Consider the following 19,400-nt stretch of genomic DNA (forward strand, 5'->3'; position numbering starts at 1 on the left):
GTGGGAGTCCCAGCAGGGGGAACTGGGATTAACTGGCTGGGGTTGGCCTTGGGGATCCTCAGGGGTCCCTCAAACTCAGGCTGTAATTCCATGGAAAATGGAAATATATATATATATTTATAAAGGGGGTTTATAGAAAGCAAATCCACTAAAATTCATGTTACTATATATAATAATAATAATAATTTGTATAGCAATATTATGTAATATTTTACATGCTAAAATTACATCATATCCTACTATATACTACAGATATTTTTATATTCTCTCTATTTATATACACTTTATATTTATATACACTTTGTATTTGTATTTATATTTATATATATACTTATATTTGTATTTATACATATTTTTACATTTATATATAGTGTATATACTATATATAGCCAGATATATATTGCATTATATATATTATACACAACTGTATAATATATATTGCATTACATTATATATATTACACATATTATAAAATATATATGATCTATAATATATAACACATAATATATAATTTTATATATATCATACACAATAGTATGATTATATCAGAATTATTTACCAAATTTTTCTTTTTATTTATTTATACACATCATATATGTGATTGTGCATTCTTGGTATATTATTTACAGATTCTGTGTTTGCAATTTCAAGACACCTTTTATTTATATAATTTGTTTATTTTTTGGTAGGTGTGCATTTTATATCCATATAAATATAAATACAAATATAAATATAAATACAAATTTAAGTATAAATAGAAATACAAATTATCTGTTAAATACATCTATACAAAATCTCTGTATACACACACAGAGAACCCCCCAGAAAATCCCAGTAGAACATAAATAAAAGCACCCAAAGGGTGAATTAAAAACTGGGCAGCAACAAAGCTCAGGGCAGGGGGAAGGGGCTTTGGGAGGATTTTTACAGCTCCCTGCTCATGGCAGGTGTGTCCCCAATGTTGTCAGGTGTGTCCCCATGATGTCAGGTGTCACCATGATGTCAGGGCTGTCCCCACTGATGTGAGTTGTCCCCATGATGTCAGGTATTCTCAGTGATGTCAGGGCTGTCCCCAGTGCTGGCAGGTGTGTCCCCACTGGTGTGAGTTGTCCCCAGTGCTATCAGGTGTGTCCTCATTGCTATCAGGTGTGTCCCCATGATGTCAGGGCTGTCCCCATCAATGTCAGGTATCCCCAGTGATGTCAAGGCTGTCCCCACTGATGTGAGTTGTCCCCAGTGCTGTCAGGGCTGCCCCCAGTGATGTCAGAGGTGTCCCCAGTGATGTCAGGCACGCCCCATCAATGTCAGGGCTGTCCCCACCAATCTCAGGCTGTCCCCAGTGATGTCAGGGCTGTCCCCACCAATGTCAGGCTGTCCCCAGTGATGTCAGGGTTGTCCCCACCAATGTCAGGCTGACCCATCAATGTCAGGGCTGTCCCCACCAATGTCAGGCTGACCCAGTGATGTCAGGGTTGTCCCCAGTGATGTCAGGCTGACCCATCAATGTCAGGGCTGTCCCCACCAATCTTGAGCTGTCCCGATCAATCTCAGGCTGTCCCCACTGATGTGAGGCATGTCCCCATCAATGTCAGGGCTGTCCCCACCAATCTCAGACTGTCCCCACTGATGTCAGGGCTGTCCCCACTGATGTCAGGGCTGTCCCCACTGATGTCAGGGCTGTCCCCAGCGATGTCAGGGCTGTCCCCAGCGATGTCAGCCGTGTCCCCCTGACACCCCGTGTCCCGGTGTCCGCAGGTGCCTCATCAAGTGGCTGGAGGTGCGGAAGGTGTGTCCCCTGTGTAACATGCCGGTGCTGCAGCTGGCGCAGCTGCACGGGAAGCCGGACCCGGGCCCGCCGCAGGTGCCGCTGCCCGGCTCGCAGAACATCGTATAGAGCCTCCCGGGCCGGGCCCGGCCACAACCAAAGCACTTGGGCCGCCCCTGAGCAGCCCCCAACCCCGCCGGGATGAAGCCTGGCCTCGGATCCTCCGCCGGGGGACTCGGCGTTCTGGGCACCACATCCTTCTTCCAGCACCTCCCTTCCCCAGCCCCGCGGCCGCCGGGGAGCGCCGTGGTGGCACCCGGTGACACTGCCACGACCTCTGGGAACAGCGTGGATCCCGGGAACACCGCGGACCCCGCAGCCGGTCCCTGCTCCCTCCGCTCGGCCTGCGCGGTTCCCAGCAGGAATTGGGTCTGGCAGGTTTGGGTGTCCCCTCGGCACCTGGTGTCACCTCCCGGGTTTGGGTGTCCCCTTCCCCTCCTCCTCGGCTACCTCAGGGGCCTGGAGTCCCTGTCAGGGACGCAGCCACGGCGTGGGGGGCAGGCAGAAATCCCGGCCTTTGGGATCATCCCTTGGCTTGCAGCCTGGCCCCGGCGCTCTCTGGGCGGCCAAAACACCCCAAACCCTTCAGCAGCGCCTGGGGGGGAGCTGGGCCACCCCCCCACCTCTCCCAGCACAAGTTTTGGGTGTCCCCTGCCATCCTCAGCCTTGGGGAGGGGGTGTCAGTATTACAGGGCAGCGGGGGCTGGGGGGGCTCCTGGTGCTGTCCCCCCTCCCAAAAATCCTGGGACTGTTTATGGAGCGTGGAGCCTCATAGACGTGTTTGTACACTACAAATTCTGCAGCAGAATATTTTTTAAAACATTCGCTGGTTTTTGGTTTTTTGGTTTTTTTTTTTTTTCCTCTGTTCGTTTGGTTTTTTTGTAAGCTCTATTTTTGTATATTTAATTGCTATTTGAAAATTCTAATAATGCGTCTTTTTTGCTAATCACACTCTTCTTAAGGAAAAAAAACAGGAAAGAAAAAAAAAAACAAAACAAACAAGAGTTTGCATGTGATTTGACTTGAAATGTAAATAAAAGCAGGTTTTGGAAGTGGGGTGTGTTTGCAGGGGCTCTGTCACCCTGGGAATGTCCCCAGCAGGGGAGGGACCAGGGGGCTGGAAGAGGGGTTGGGATCACACTGTCCCTGTCCCCTTGTGCCAGCAGCATCCCTGATGGGGACAGCATCCCGTGGAACACCCCACAACCCCCAGCTAAGGGATTTGGCAGGATCCAGGCACGGGTGAGCTTCCCTGCTTAGGGACAGGATATTCCTGCAGCCAACTCCCAGCCCCCATCCCGGCCCAAGCCCCGCTGTCCCTGTCCCCTTGTCCCTGTCCCGCTGCTGCCCTCTAGTGCCGGATCCCCCTCGGCCAGCACCCAAACCATGGAATCCTTGGGATCAGGAGGAACTTTAAGCCCATCCCATTTCACCCCTGCCATGGTCAGGAACAGCTCCCACTGTCTCAGGCTGCTCCAAGCCTTGGACACTTCCAGGGATCCAGGAGCAGCCACAGCAAATCTGGGAATTCTATCCCAGCTCCTCCCCACCCTCTCAGGAACAATTCCTTCCCAAAATCCCATCCAGCCCTGCCCTTGGCAGTGGGAATCCATTCCCTCTGTTCTGTTTGTCTCACAGAACAGTTATTTTTGGTGCTTCCACCCCACAGCTCCTGCTCTGGATTGGTGCTGTATCCTCCTCACCAAGCCCATTCAGATCAATGATTACCACTGAAGTTTTCCATCCAAGCCAAAACTGCTGCAATTTCCCCAGAATAATTAATGCTCTTTTTTCCCCCCTCCTTTAAAATGTTTTGAAATTCAACTGATTCCCAGATCCTGAAACATGCAGGCAGGGAGAAACAATTGCCAACAATTCTTTTCAATAAGGTAAAAACCAAGTGGGGTCAACCCTAATTTACCCACCCCCATTCATGCTGCTGTGCTGGAGCTCCAAGAACGAGACAAAAAGCAAACAAAGGGTATGAAGCATATAAAAATAACTGTAATATTTTATAACAAGAAGAAAAAACCAAGCAGTTTACAAAAAAAAAAAAAAAAGGATAGACAATAAGCCAGGAACTTTGGTGCTGGGATCAGACCATGCTGCATCTGACCTGTTACCTGAAGGAGCCACACAAGTCCCAGGCACACAGACAATCCAAAAAGCCAAAGTTTCTGTGCCTTTCCCATGAGTTTTGGCTGTGAGGGTGGGTGGAAGGCCAGCCAGGGATGTGGGTGTTAAATTTTAGGTGGCACAGCAGGAGCTGAGTGTAGAAACCCTTCAGTCAGCACTTTGGAAATGGAGATGGTTTTAATGGAGAGTTTGGGAAGCTTTGGGTGATTTCACAAGGAATGAAGAATAAATGGAACTTGGATTCAGCTGATCCCAAACAGGGTGGCCAGAGAAGCTGTGGCTGTCCCTGGATCCTTGGAAATGTCCAAGGCTAAGCTGGACATCCTGAGGGAGTGGAAGGTGTCCCCACCCATGGCAGGGTTGGAATGAGGGGCTTTGGGGTCCCTTCCAACCCCAACCATGCCCTGAGCTGTTTGATCCTGCTCCCAGCCCTCACAGATCACCTTCCACATGAGCCCTGTGATCAAATCCCTGGCTGTGTGGAGAATCCCAGCTCACAGGCAGCTGAAGGATGAGACAAACACCCTCTGAATCTGCAGTTTCCTCTTTCTCAGAGGGAGGTGCCACACAAGGAACCCACCTTGGATACAGCAAAGGGCAGAGCTGGGCAGGATTCACAGGGCAGGGAAGGGCTTGGGGATGGATGTCCAGCACTTCCAGCCAGGATCCCAAGGGATCACAGCTGGAAATTGGATTCTCTGGGATGAAACCAGCACTGGAAGGTGGGTTGGGGTCAGGGTGATGGTCACTGATACCCTGGGATAAACCCTGACACCATCACCTGACCTGAAAGATCTGAAAAGCTTTCCCTGTGCTCCACAGAGCTGCTCACTGGGAAGCCAGAGCCCTTCCAGAGGTGTCTCCATGCTCTCCCATCCCCAGGGAAGGGGCAGATACCTCATTGCTTTTAGAGAGTGTTTATTGAGCGTGCAGGATCCATTCCAACCCCCATCCCTTCCACAGGGGCTCCACACTGCAGCATCCTGCTCACAGGCTGTGTGGCAGCATGCACAGGGCAAAGAGCAAGTACAGCATGCAGGGAAAAGGGAGAATTCCCCCAAAATGACAGGAGTGTAGCCAGTAATAAATGTAACATGGAATATTACAGAGATCCAAGTGTGACTGAAGGAAATGTCTCTTTGGTGAAGTTTGGTAACAGAGAAAACAAACAATGAATATCCCTATTCCATCCTCAGATTTAGATTTCAAGGCTGACACCATCCCAAAGGGTGCTGAGGATGTGTGAGAGTGCTGGAGGCTGAAATGGGACTCACCCTGAGGCACAGATCCGTGCTGTGCTGTACCTTCTGTCCCCAGGACAGAGATAAGGACATGTGGGATAAAGCAAGCCTGGCTGACAGCACAGCTGTGTCCCAGTGGCCACTGATGCTCTTCTCCCTTCCCAGACCATCTTCCAGCTCTGGCTGTGAACACAGAACTGACCTGGGCACTGGGACTCCAAGGGATCCCAAGGGAAGGAGCAGAGTGCCCCTGCTCTGCTCTGTCACCCTCATTAAACATGGAGTAAAGCTACCTGCAAAGGGCAATTCCATGTGACTGAAATGTCCCACAGCCCTTCCCATACACCCCACATCCAGCCCCTGTGTTCCAACCACATCCTCTGGAACAAACCTCTGCTGTAACCCCAGATGATTTCATCTCTTACAGACACCTGGCCCCACAGGCCACCACAGTGGGGGCTGTGACAAGAAACATGGGCTCAGTGGCCCAGGGAGTGCCCTGAATCCACAGGTCCAACACAGATCCACAGAGTCAGGCTGAGTCCAGGAGTCCCAGGAGAGCTCCAACTGCACCAAAGTAACCCTGAGGGCAGAGGGGAACAGCCAGTGAAAATACAGCACACACCTGCCACAGCAATGTCACAGCAATGTCACAGCAATGTCACAGCACCAGGGAACAGCTGGGGCTGGAAAGGACCCTAAGGACACCCAGTGCCACCCCCTGCCATGGCCAGGGACACTTCCACCAGCCCAGGGTGCTCCAAGCCCTGTCCAGCCTGGCCTTGGACACTTCCAGGGATGAAGGAAATCCATTCCCATCCCCTCTGGCAGTGAAGCCATTCCCTGTGTCCTGTCACTCCAGGCCCTTGTCCCCAGCCCCTCTCCAGCTCTCCTGGAGTCTCCCTGGAACCTTCCCTTCTCCAGGCTATTACACACACAGTGTAATTTTAGCAACATATCAAGGAGAGGGGAAAGATACAACTACAGGGAGGTACACTAAAAAAAAATAAAATAAAATTTAGCTGTGGCTGTAGCAGCAAAGCCCTGAGCACCTCCTGCACTGTGTGCATCCAACAGCTCCACACGGTTGTTTGCAGAGTGCTCCAAGGATTTGCATTTTGCCATGAGACAAATTTTAAAAAGGAATTTTTACCTCATGTTCCAAGAAAAGTGCTTTTAACTGTCCCTTTGACCAGTAGTCCAGGGCATAGGCCAGGAGCCTCATGGAGATGGTGTTGATCCGAAGGAAGTTGCCCACAAACACCACACGGTTGATGTTCTGCAAATGTTCAGGAAACAAAAAGGAATATTAAAGCTAAATTCTATTTTTTGTTTGCAGTGATTAAAATCCCATGTGGGGAAGGGTCTGGAGCAGCTGAGGGAGGTGGAAAGGGGCTCAGCCTGGAGAAAAAGGGGATCAGGGGGGACCTTGTGGCTCTGCACAACTCCCTGACAGGAGGGGACAGCCCCAGGTTGGGATTTAAAAGCTGTGTGGATGTGGCACTTGGGGACATGGGGCAGTGGTGGCCTTGGCAGTGCTGGGGAATGGTTGGACTGGATGATCTTAGAGGGCTTCTCCAACCTAAATGGCTCTGAAATTCTATGAATTAAGTTTGGCTCAAAGTGTCTGGCAGAATGTGCAGAACACAATTCCATCAGAAAGCACGACCAGGCCATTTTAAGCCACACTCTTCCTCAGACTCTCCCAGAAATTCCCAGGCTAACCCACAGCCTTTCCAAGGCAGGAATCTAGATAGGATAGGTGATTTTCCTACAAAATCCTTCTACTGCCTGACAACACTGATCATCCCACCCCTCCTCCCAGCTCTGGCCTTTGATTCATCATGAAATAGCTGAGTGACTCTACTGTTAAAGGGCTGGAAAAAACTAATTAGGAGCCCACAACCAACCCAATTTTTAAGGAAAAAAAAAGGACCAACCAAGTAGTGACTGTTTTGGATTTAAATCAGACTTCCAGCCTTACTTTTCCATCCCAAAACAGCTCTGATCCAAGCTCTGAAGTTTTCTTTTTCTCCAACACAAAAATAATTCAGTTCCTTCTCTTTCTGAGGAATCAGGATCAAGTCTTACCTGCTCCTGCACTCATATCCTTCTATGGATTTTCCTTCCCTCCCCACACTGATTAACACTTCCCCTGAACCATTCAGGACCCTCTTTTCATTCAGCTGAGCTCCAGAACAAGGAATTAGCAGGTATTTTACTAGCAAGGCTGTTTAGGACACGCCTTGCCTCATTTTGGCTGCAAGAAGACAGAGGCAGAGGAGTCAGGAGGATGCTGGATTCCATCAGGCCATCCCGTGGAAGCAGGCTCAGGATGGAGTGCAGAGCATGTCTCTGCTCTTTCATAGCCCTGTACAATGCTGCTTGACATGAATGCAACAAGGCAGCACTGTAAAGAAGCTGAAAGCACAAAGATGCAGCAACGGCCGTGGCAGCGGCGGGGCTTGGCCAAGAAATCCAGGAGAAAATATCCAGCCTCTACACCCTCTGTCCCTGCTTTCCTCCTCTCCCACTGCTTCCCAGAGCTGTTCCCAAAGAGAGGCACATTCCTCAGGCAGGCAGCAGCAGCAGGTGATGTCTGAGGCAGGGAGCAAGGGGAGGATTCCCAGGATACCTCGTTCAGGGCACACATCCGCGCTATGGAGCCGATGTTGTTGGTGATGGTGATTAAAGTGGCCTTGGCCAGGTCCTCCTTGCTGACAGATTCCCTCTTCTCCTTGCTCACCATGTTTCCAAAGCTGTAAAGACAGTTTGGGGGTTAAAGGTCCCATCAGAATTCCAGGAGAAAATGGGAACTGTTAATTTAACCAAAGGGATTAATCATGAAGGACTGATCTCTAAAAAGCAATGTTATCCATAACTTAGATCTTGAGGAATGGTTGCTCTCCTAAGGCACCTAAACCAAATTTTTCATCCTTGCAGGATCTCAGGTGAAACAAAACCAGAATGAGACACAGGCAGGGCCTTACCTGGATGCCACAGCCCAGCCTGGCAGCCCGAAGCGCTCGTAGTCTCCCCCGTAGATGTCCCTGACCAGTTTGTCCACCTTGGTGCTGTCCCCGTGGGATGCCATCTCCAGGGCCTCCTCAAACGTGGAGCAGCCTGTCAGAAGGCAGCAGAGGCCAAAGAAGGTTCCCCCTCCAAGGCTGCAAGTAAAGCAAAATGAAAATGAAAGCTCAGATTGTTCAGCTCTGCACCCCAGTTAGCTCAGGTCACTCCATTCCCGACCTCTTTTTTTAGGGAAGGCAGCATTTTCCTTAAATCTGTTCCTCTCACATAACCCAGAGCCTGTCAGGAATCCCTCACAGCCTTCTGAACAGATCATGGTAGGAAATGAAACCTCCATTTTTTTATCTTACACTGTCCACTTTCTTCCCAGCATCCAGAGATGTTAATCTTAAAATAAATGTTAGTCCTGAGGGGTAACTGGAGTAAAGCTGGGGGGAAAACCCTGTCTTGTTCATTTACAGCACATAGATAATGTCTGCAATAATGTCTAGTAAGAATAAGAACTGTACTGAGGGAATTTAAAATTATTATCATCATCATTATTACTAGTTTTACCTTTCAGGGAATCCAGGAAAGTTTAAAGCCACAGAACTCCAAGCCACATCTTCAAGATGGGCAGCAAGTGGGAATTACTGCTGTGCCATTATCCCTTCCACCAAAATCTGGCAACTTTTGGAAGTCAGGATGGAGATCTTGACTTCATGGATCAAAGTTAACAATCCCAAACCATGTGATCTCACAAAAGAAATAAATAAAGCACTTAAAGTCCTGAAAAACCAGCTTTGATAGAGACAAACCATGAAATCCAGATCCTCTTTTCCAGGAGGGATCTTTGTTAGCAGGGGGTAACTGCAGTGAGAGCAGGAGCTTGGTCACTCCTTTATTGAAAATGCCATTTACACAGCAGGAATGTGCTCCAAACCCTAAAATCAAAATGCCTTTAACCCCCAGCACTCACCTGGTGCCTGTTACCCGTTTATAGTTGTCTTTGGAATAGACAGCCAAAATGCTGACCCCTGAGCCAATGTTCACCAGAAGGAGAGGATAGGGATTCTCCAGGTTGAATGGGAGCTTCTGGCACCTCTCAGCATCCGTGGGGTTCTCAAAATAGTAACACTCAGAGTGTCCATTGAATCCCACAGAGTCAATGTACAGCATTCCTTTAACAAGGCAATCCAGCTCATCCAGCTTACAAAGCTCAAGGTCACCCATCTGGTGGGAAGGGAAAAAAAAAAGAGGAATATTGAAGGAGTAGGCAGGGATTTGAAGTGTTTATGCTCAGGGCTGGAAAAATGCATTCAGTGCCAGCTCAGTCCATGCTCCCTGCAAAGCTGAGGGAGAATGGATCACAGGAGAGCACAGGGACTCCTAAGGGCCACAGCCCTCAGGTGTGGGACAGGGAAAAACAATCTGGATCCACAGATGGACACAGAGAGAATTCCAGCAACTCCCACAGGCCTGATGCTGAGGCACTGGTGTGAAAAAGCAGGAGGAGGAACTTAAATGTTTGAACAAAATATCCCACAAAACCCATCCAAAGGAACATCAAAAACCAGTGAGGAAGTTATAAAATCATTTTATCCTCATGTCACTGCCTTGACCACCAAAAATTTGGTATCAGGGAAAACTTAACAGAAGCAGTTGTGTTGCCCAGGATAGTGCCAGAATCCCCATCCCTGGAGGGATTTAAAAGCTGTGTGGATGTGGCACTTGGGGACATGGGGCAGTGGTGGGGGAATGGCTGGATTTGATGATCTTAGAGGGCTTTTCACCCTTAATGATTCTCTTTTTTTGCATTTTTCCAAGCTCTGACTAAACAAATATTTATCACCACGAACAAGGATCCCACTCAGAATGAAGCCACATGATGATGTCCAACCCCAAGTATGAACTTCCTGACAGTTACATTTACCACTCACTCACAGGTGTTAGAAATGAAATCAGGTGAGCAAAGGAAGAAAATAAAGCAAGAGAAAGACAACAGTGAAAAAAAAAAAAGACTGAGATTAGCACAAGAAGAGATTAAAATTAGTGAATGATTTCAGAGTTACGCTCAGGGCAGGAAGTGTTTTAATTTGGAGACGCCAACTTGACTCCACATGCCAAGTTCAACTTGTTAGGGACAGCATCAAAACAAAGATTTCGAGACATTTTAGAGTGTGCAGAGAAAAAAATTTTCAAGTTTGAAGCTTTCAGAGAAACGTCACTAGCAGAATCCTAACGGTATAGAAGCCAAAAATGCCTACTGTGCGAAAGTCCTGCTCAAATTTGTACGCTCCACCTCCCGTGGCACATAAGGTAGTATGGAGGCTTGAGAAGTGCTTTTCGCTCCCCATTTGGATAAAAGCAGGCATGTCATGAGTAGGAAAGCGTATAAAGTGCAGATTGCCTTTACGTCCACACAGGGTTAGCTCCTTGAGCTCAAGGTGCACATCCCGGATGCCTGTGGAGCCGTAGGCTACGTTGGATGTCAGGTATTTGCGGATGCTTTTCAGGTTTTCCACTTCTTCCTCTTCTTCTTCGGCTGTGATGTCCTTGGGTTCAAAATAAACCAGTTTGACCAAGGTGCCTCCGATGTCCAAGCCAAACCAAGGGAAGACTGGAGAGAGGAGACAAAGAGAAAATGAGGAGAAGGATTTGACAGGAAGGTCTCACAAATATCTGTGTCTAACAGAATGTAGATTCTGAGGAAGGAATAGAAATGAAAGCAAGTTTTGATACAGAAAAGAATTGCTGTGCCAGTCTTACTGGCTAGCTAAAAAGGCAAAGAGCAAGTGAGTTGGAAGGGGTTTTTATGACTCTGAGCAAAGGATAAATTCACCCCAAAAAGATTTTCACAGACAAACAAAAGTGGAAGGTGCCCCCATCCCTGGGAGGAAGTTGGAACTTGGTGGTTTTAAGGTCCCTTCCCACCCAAACCATCCTGTGATTTTACTCAAAACTGTTTTCATTAAATTAATTTCATGCAGTCTCTCCATTTTCAGGAATGCTGAACACGAGATCCCTCGTGTTCAGGAGCTCTGAATATTTGCTGTACAACACTCAAACACTGACATCCCTCCCCACAGGTCTGCCAGATCCTGTTCCAGGTTTAATCCCCAGCTATTCCTTTTCCCAAATTCTGAAGCAGAGCCAGAGCCACAGATAACAGCAGTGCTTCTACATCAAAGGGATGTACAAACCTTCCCTAATTACAACACAGAGCTGAGGTAGACAAGTAATCTAAGATGCTGCAGGGAGACAAAAACAAATGTCTAACTGGATTATTTTATTAGCCAAATTCCCCCATGGTACAAAATATGCATCAGTGTCAGGCCCAGCAGCATTTACAGCTGTGTTAGATAATGAGCTTCTTGGAAAAGATCAAGAGAAACCCCTGATCTGATGGAATCTGCGATTAGAGCTGGGAACTGGAACAGATTAATATCACTATTAATGAGCTAAAGGAGAGGCTGCAGTTAACAATGCACGGGCTCCAGAGCAAATGGGAAAATTCAGCCACATGTCAGGGCTTATGGGAGCAGGATTCAACCCTTATGGGAGCTTCCAGAAGGAAAAAAGGAGCTCTTAGAAAATAAACCTGAATCATGGAATCATAAACATTGGAGAGAACCTCCACAATCCCAACCATTCCCCAGCACTGCCAAGGCCACCACTGTCCCATGTCCCCAAGTGCCACATCCACGTGGTTTCTAAATCCCTGCAGGGATGGGAACTCCAACACTGCCATGGGGCAGCCTGTTCCAATGCCTGACCATCCTCTGGGTGAAGAAATTTTCCCAAATATCCAACCTGAAGCTCCCCTGGCCCAGCCTGAGGCCGTTCCCTCTCCTCCTGTCCCTGTTCCCTGAGCCCGACCTGGGGCTGTCCCCTCCTGTCAGGGAGTTGTGCAGAGCCACAAGGTCCCCCCTGATCCCCCTTTTCTCCAGGTTGAGCCCCTTTCCAGCTCCCTCAGCCTCTCCTGGTGCTCCAGACCCTTCCCTGGACTCATTCCAGCATAGAATTACCAACATTCCTGTGGAAAAGAGCATCTTGGATTTTAGCAAAATTCCTTATCTGCAAACAGATAAGGGTGGAACATGGAGAAACCCTCATTCCTCTCCCTTTGGAGCAAGAATTCCTTGTGTCAGGCTCTTCAGGGAACAATCTGTCCCATCAGTTGGAGGACACATTCCCTCCTAGGCACATTTATCTGGTGGTTGTACAGGCCCTTCCAGAGCTTTCCAGCTCCCAGGAACTGCTGGTGTATTTTTAATCCACCAAGTTATTTTTATGTATTTCCATAGAGGCCACCCCCAACCATCACCAAAGGAAATGTTGAAAGAAGATGCAAGCTCTATTTTCAGAGATGCATCCAAATCCCAATCACCCTTCATTTCAGAGGTATTTACTTCAAACAAGAACAGACACAAAAATAACTTTTCATGAATGAAAGGGAAAGGAATCTGAATGGCAGCCCAACAGAGGGAGGGAGCAGGAGCAACCCAAGGACTTTTACACAGACAGATATTGGTAAGACAAAGAAAGGTTTTAAACTAAAAGGAGATATTTACATATCAGGAATAAATTGTTCCCTGTGAGGGTGGGGAGGCCCTGGCACAGGGTGTCCAGAGAAGCTGAGGCTGTCCCTGGGTCCCTGGAAGTGTCCAAGGCCAGGCTGGACAGGGCTTGGAGCAGCCTGGGACAGTGGGAGGTGTCTCTGTCCAAGGCAGGGGGACTGGAAGCAGATGGTCTTTAAAGTCCCTTCCCACCCAAACCATTCCCTGATTCTGTAATTTGTTCCTGTCAGAACATGCCATTTCATTTCTGCATTCTGAAATCCACTGGGCTTTTTTTTAAAGCATCTTCCTCCAAACTCCCTCTGCCAGGCTACACAGGGGTAAAAATGGGGAGAGAGCAGAGGCTGGGGACTCGGAGATGGCCTCACTGATTGTGCAGCAGGAAAGACAAACACCAAAAACCACATGTCTGAAACTGGCACAGGGGCTGCTCCAGCACAGCCTAACAGGCTCCCACTTCCCAGCACTCAGCTGGTAGCACATGCACAGCTTCACTAAAACAACATATTTGTTTTAAAGTTGGTAGAGAAGCTCCCAAACTCCTACACTCAGCCACACAAACCTTCCAGATTTCAGTGCAAACACCAACTGGGTCCATCAGTTTAGGCAGCTTTCCTGGCCACAAAAAAAAAAAAAAAAGAGCAGCTCCTTGGAAATTTCATCCCTAAACCCAGTGCCATCAAGACATTCCATTTTTAATTATATATAAATTTAGTTTTTATTTGGGTGGAACATTAAGCAGGGAGTTAAACCACACCAGTTATCCACTATCTGTCTCAGCAGGAACAGGGAAACAGGAATGATGCCAGCAGAACTGGGAGTAACTGCAGCCAGGCTGGGCTCAGGGGTCACTATCTCCACTCAGCACTGGCCCTAAAAAGCAAATCCAAGCCCCTGAAGTGGGACACAGCTCCTGAGCAGAGCTGTGGCACTGGCTGGAAAGGCTCTGCAGAGCAGCTGGTGCTCTCCATCTGCCAGCCTGGCTCTACCTTCCCTAAGTCACCAGGGATGCATTCAAAAACACTGACTATTAAGGTAATTAACTTACCCCAAATGGCTATTAATTATATACATCCCAGCCACAGGTTAAGAATCCAAGGAAGAAGCAAAATTAAGCTCAAAATTAAGCACTCCTTTCCCAGGCTGCAAAGGATTCCCTATGCAGTAACACCTGTTGGAGAATTCAATCCATGGAAAAAACTTCCCTATAAACCCTTTTCAACAAAAGGCTGAATGGCACACAAACAAGAGGAGGAAATTATTCCAAGGACATGAAGAACTGGGGATTTTTTTCCTGACACACAGCTCTTCCATGTCTGAGAACTAGAAAAATCCAGGGGAGGGAGGAGGAAGCTCTCCTGGATCAACGCCATCACCATCTGCCACCAAGATTTCTCCTGAAACACCCATTTATTTTTTTTTCCCAGCAGATGAAAGCCATCCAGAGATTTTTCCCTTTTTAAGCCTCTCAGGAATTTTTTCCAAGAGAGCTGCTGCAGATCTGGAGGAGCAGCAGGAGAACTGCTGGCATCCAGGAGCCCTCTGGGCATCCCCAAGGCTGATTTTGCTGTCAGAAGGTTCTGCTGGAATAACCAGACACCAGCATCAAGGGCCAGGGCAGGAAATGCAAAGGCTGCCTCTCATCACCTCCTCCCTGCTGCTACTTGGAGATCTCTGGGAGGGAAGAACCTCACACATCTCTTTTCCAAGCACCCACCAGGCACAGAACAAAGGGAGGGATGGCAAATCCATCTCTGTATGGAACTCTGGGCTCTGCTCCTGCCCAGCACCTTCTGGGAAGTGTTTAGTTGTTCTTTGGGCATTTCCAGGAAAGGCAGGAAATCCTCTGCTCTCAGCTCCAAACCTTCTCCTTAAAGAAACTCAGTTTTTTTAGAGGATGAGAGCCATGAATCCCATTCTCAGTGAGCTGGGCAGAGAAGCTGTAGCTGCCCCATTCCTCAAAGTGTCCAAGGCCAGGCTGGAACAAACTGTACTAATGGAAGGCAGGGGGTGGAATGAGATGGTCTTGAAGGTCCCTCCCAACCCAAATGCCTGACAAACTTTGCTTTCCTAGAGCAATTTTATAAATAGCTCTCTCTATATGTTTTCATATAAACAGCTCTTTGTCTTCAAAACAAACCTTCTTCTCAGGGGCAGATCTATGGATATGCAGCAACAAACAAAAGACTGGTCTGCCAACAAAGTTAAGGGCTCACAGCTCTGACTAAATAATCCCAGAAAACCTCCAGGATACTTTGTGTGCCCACAGCAAGAGCTGCCACCCTCCCTTCAAATCCCTTTTGCAGACAGACTGTAAGATCTTCAGGGCAATAAAAAGAAATTGCCTTGATCTGATATGTAAATTACTTCATAAAATTGGACACTGTGTAAATAAAAAAGCCCTCAACAGACTTATTCTGGAAGCTGCAGAACTGTCAAGATGAAAGAGGTGATATAATTAAAGATCTCCATGGTGGATTTTCATCACCAAACAAGCAGCTCGAGTTGTATTTCAGAGTGATCCTTAACTTCTGAGCCAATTATATCAGGAGCTAAAAAGATTAGCCTGATGATTTAATTCAGTGTGTGACAGCACCTCTAGGCTTACTCTGAAATATTCAATATTATATTTTAATAGTGTTACACTGTGCTGGAAATTTTACAGCTGATAAAAAAACACAATTCATTAGCATTTAATATAAAGTGACACTAAGTCTACATCTCCTCCCATTCCTAAAATCAGGTTCTGATAGGAATTCATATTTCATATACCAATCCAAAACAGAAAAACATATTTAAACATCAAAGCTTAAATTTTGTACTACCAAAGAGGTGACAAAACAGCATTTTATTTTTACCTTTTGTTGGATACTTTGTAAATTGGAAATTTAAAGTCATATGTCCATTATGTCTTTGCATGATCCTGACAGAAGATACCACAACTTTTAAAAAAGGAATCAGCTGAAGAGAAAGATTATTTTCTCATGGAACAAACAAGCTACAGAAGGGAGAAGCACATCTTGCTCACCAGGAAAATAACCTAAATTAATCTCTGTTGAACATCCCAAGATTTCAGGATGAGCAGGGAGAGTGAAGGAAGGGGAAAGCTGATGAACTGAAATGCTGATCTCTTTCTCTTATAAAAAAGATTCATTAAAAAAACATTCCCCTGCTCATTATGACCATCATCAGGTTTCTGCCTGGCACTTCACCCTGCCCACAGCCACAGTTCCTTTATGAACCATGATGGGAATATCCTCATTACTCATCTGGAGTCTTCCCAGTCCCATTTTTAAGTATGGATTTCAAGAATGGCACAGATAATTCAGTACCAGAAGGGAATTTTCCTGTATTGTTCCTAAAACCGATAAAGTTTTTGTGTATGATGTGTCTGCCTGCACTAATAATCCTGTCTGACTCCCCAGCACTCAACAAATCTCCACTTCATGTTTTCAGGGACACTTCTGAGATCAACAGAGTCCTTGACTTCTCCCTCTTCTGCCAGGAGCACGCAGAAAATCCCAGCATCTGCAGAAAAGCCCTTCAAGTGCACCAGGAACATTTCACAGAACCATTCAGGCTGGAAAAGACCTCCAAAATCAATTCCAGCTGTTAGAAATGTCATCTTCACCCCTAACCCATGTCCCCAAGCACTTTCAAACAGGGAATTTCAATTTCCAAAAGCCCAAGGTGTATGAAGGCACACAGTTGGCACATTGGGTGCACTGTTCATTTCTGATCTATCCCAAATCCAGCCCTCCTTCCTACCCCTGACTGAGTGTTACAGGCTCTGAGGAGGAAGGAGCACCAGGAGTTTGCTGAAATCCTTTCATTCCTGGGGAAGGAGGGCTCACCAGCCAGGCCAGACAAGCCTCAAGGTCACCCAGCTCGTTTGGCACATGCCAGCAGCACACAAGTGGCAGCTGAAGTGGGACATTTTTGATCCCACGCCCATTAAGTGCTTTCCTTTCATTTTGGCTGGAGTCTTCCTTGAGGTGGGATGGAGGGTTTTAACTCCAGACATGACTGATTGTGACATCAGGCATTGTCCCTGCTAAGGGATGCACTTGATCCAGCACATTTCTCTTCCAATTATCACAAGATTAATTTAGGAAAGTCAGACTATGCTGCAATCCCAAATCACACCACGCTGAGCTTCCAGACTCGATCCAAACCCTTTTTGAAAGCTGCCAGAATACCTGTTTGCCTTAAAGTCACTCTCAGCACCCAACTTTCATCCCCATTTCCCAGAGAAGACACAGAAACTGCCCCAAAGGCAGAGGAGAATCATCACCTAACAGAGCTCCGAGTCCTCCCTCATTTTCATACCAGAGATCTCCCTCATGTCCCTGCAGCCTTTTAAAAGGTTTCTAATTAACAGCCTCACGGACCTCTATCCCTGTTTTTCACACTAAGGGCACAAGAGAAGCTGCCTTTTTAACCAGCAACCAAAAAAAAGAGCAGGAACACTCTTAAAACTTCTCATAAATACGGTGACAACAGTGTCTGCCAGTCACAGCTGAGATGCAGCAGAATCCTGATTCCTGATCCCTGTTTCCAGCCCAGACTCTTCACTCACATCTTTTTAACAGCTGTGCAGGTACCAAGGAATTACACCAAGGCTGTTTCATTTTCAGAGCATGGGGATTTCCTTCCAGGAGGAAGGACTGCAGCAGAAGTCGAGGAATAATCTCTCGGTTATTCCTCAAACATGGCTGAAGTCAGGGACAGGCACGGCACCTGCACGGCAGCTCCTGCTGCTCCCAAAATGAAGGCTGCCATCCATTTTGCTGTTTCCAGTAGGACATTCACAATCGTGCTTCTAGGGGTTTTTTTCCCCCCCTTAGAAAGCCTGGTTTGATCTGTGCCCAGCTCCTGCCAAACCTGACAGGTTCTTCCCTCCCAAAATTTAAACTATTCCTTTTGCTCTCTACGATTTGTGTTTGCAGTTACCAGCCCAGCCCCACAACCTCAAACCCTGGTCCCTCCATCTGTCCTGCTGTGTCCTTTTCCTCACCCTCTGTCACCAGGTGCCTTCCCATCCAAGGTCCCCAATTTGGGAACCTCAGCCCCATGTCCATGTTCCTGCCCCACCAGGCAGATGTCACCTCACCCCAAACCTCCTGCAGCTCCAGTCAGCTCATCCCATCCTTCAGCCCATGTCACTGTCGCACCGTGCTGTCCCCAAACCAGCCGTACTGTGCCCATGCCACCCACCCCACAGCGCTGTTCCCAGCTGGCCATGCTGAACAAGACATCACCGCACCGTGCTGTCCCCACTGTCCCCACCGCCCCGTGTTCCCAGTGCATTCCAGACCGGCCATGCTGTGCCCATGTCATCACCTCACTGTGATGAAAATCCTCACCCACCGCGTTCCCGCCGTGCTGTCCCCACGGTCCCTCTGCGCTGTCCCCATGTCCCCATCCCGCCCCGCCGCTCTCCCGTGTCACCCCCCCGGCCACACCCCCCAGACCCCGCCCCCTTCATTAGCATAGCCCCGCCCCCTCCTGCCCATCCTGAGCCCCCCCCCGCTTCTCTCCCCCCCTCTCTCGCTGCCGTTCCCTCTCCCCCGCACTCACGCGGGCGGTTCTTGCGGACCGAGTCCCGCCGCTGCCGGCTCACGGACCCGCCGCGCTCGCGGGGCTGCGGACCGGCCGCGCCGTCCGCGCCCGCCGCGCCGCCGCTGCTCCGCCGCCGCAGCTGGGAGGGCCCGGCGTCCGCACCGCCGGCCCGCCGCCGCGGCTTCTTCTCGTCCTCCGCGCCATCGCCACAGCTGCGCGGCGGCTCCATCGGCAGCGCGGCCCGGCCCCATGGGCCGCCCGGCCCCGCTCCGGCCCCGCTCAGCCGCCACCGCCGCAGCCACCGCCCCCGGCGCGCCTGCGCCGCACGGCCCCGCGGGGCGGGACGCTCCGAGAGGCGGCCACCAATCCGCGCCCGCCGCGGCGCAGAGCGACAGGAGGATGCACCAATGAGAGGCCGGCATTGCGCGGCCGCGGGGAGCGGGTCCCGCCCCCTGCTGTCGGCCCCTTAGAGTGACAAGCGCGGCTGCCCAATCGGAAGCGGGCGCACGGGGGAGGCGGGCCCATATGCGGCAGCTCTGGCCTATGGGATTCCTCCGGGCCGAGATTGACAAGGCAAGCGGCCAATGGCTGTGAGAGCTGTGCGGGTGGGGCGGGAGAATACGCGGTGATTGACAGCTCGGTAACCATGACAACATGGCCGAAGGGAAGAGCCGCAGTAGGCTCGGCTGGGCTGGGCCGCACTGATGAGGCTCATTTGAATATGATTTGCATATGCAGATGACGATGCATATGGATGTGGGGTGGGTCAGCCACCACCAGCAATGGCGGGCCTGAACGGACCTTAAAACCATCTCGTTCCACCCCTGCCATGGGCAGGGACACCTTCCACCAGCCCAGGATGCTCCAAGCCCCAATGTCCAGCCTGGCCTTGGACACTTCCAGGGATCCAGGGCCACCCTGTGCCAGGGCCTCACCACCCTCACATGGAGGAATTCCCTCTGTGTGTTTTAAAATCGTCCTTTACATCCCAACATAATTCTAGTGTGCATACATTGCTGTTCTTTAAACTCTAATCCCACATTTATG

The 19,400-nt window shown here is 49.0% G+C and overlaps 2 protein-coding genes across 6 annotated transcripts in view; one reads left to right on the forward strand and one right to left on the reverse strand.

Annotated features, from left to right (window-relative positions):
• RNF24 (ring finger protein 24) overlaps nucleotides 1–3,126 on the forward strand; it is a 28,247-nt gene extending 25,121 nt beyond the window's left edge. For 2 of the 4 annotated variants that reach the window (XM_033061075.2, XM_033061076.2), the window contains exon 7: nucleotides 1,756–3,125. In XM_033061075.2, the coding sequence (XP_032916966.1) occupies nucleotides 1,756–1,894 (139 nt within the window). In that variant the 3' untranslated portion in view covers nucleotides 1,895–3,125. Of the gene's footprint in view, nucleotides 1–1,755 lie in introns of all 4 variants that reach the window. The other 2 variants (XM_033061077.2, XM_033061078.2) reach the window with 1 other exon arrangement.
• A 683-nt stretch (nucleotides 3,127–3,809) lies between these two features.
• On the reverse strand, nucleotides 3,810–18,632 carry PANK2 (pantothenate kinase 2). 2 transcript variants are annotated; one of them, XM_033060788.1, is made up of 7 exons: nucleotides 18,372–18,632; nucleotides 10,479–10,831; nucleotides 9,191–9,444; nucleotides 8,193–8,369; nucleotides 7,838–7,961; nucleotides 6,356–6,481; nucleotides 3,810–5,785 (listed from the first exon to the last, which is right to left on the reverse strand). In XM_033060788.1, the coding sequence occupies exons 1-7, from the start codon at nucleotides 18,580–18,582 to the stop codon at nucleotides 5,735–5,737; spliced, it is 1,296 nt and encodes a 431-aa protein (XP_032916679.1). In that variant the 5' UTR covers nucleotides 18,583–18,632; the 3' UTR covers nucleotides 3,810–5,734. The 2 variants fall into 2 exon arrangements, with proteins under 2 accessions (XP_032916679.1, XP_032916680.1); XM_033060789.2 differs by lacking the exon at nucleotides 18,372–18,632 and having other exon boundaries at nucleotides 10,622–10,705.
• Nucleotides 18,633–19,400: the final 768 nt, after the last annotated feature.

This window comes from Catharus ustulatus, chromosome 5, assembly GCF_009819885.2.
Source record: "Catharus ustulatus isolate bCatUst1 chromosome 5, bCatUst1.pri.v2, whole genome shotgun sequence".
Classification (NCBI taxonomy): Eukaryota; Metazoa; Chordata; class Aves; order Passeriformes; family Turdidae; genus Catharus; species Catharus ustulatus.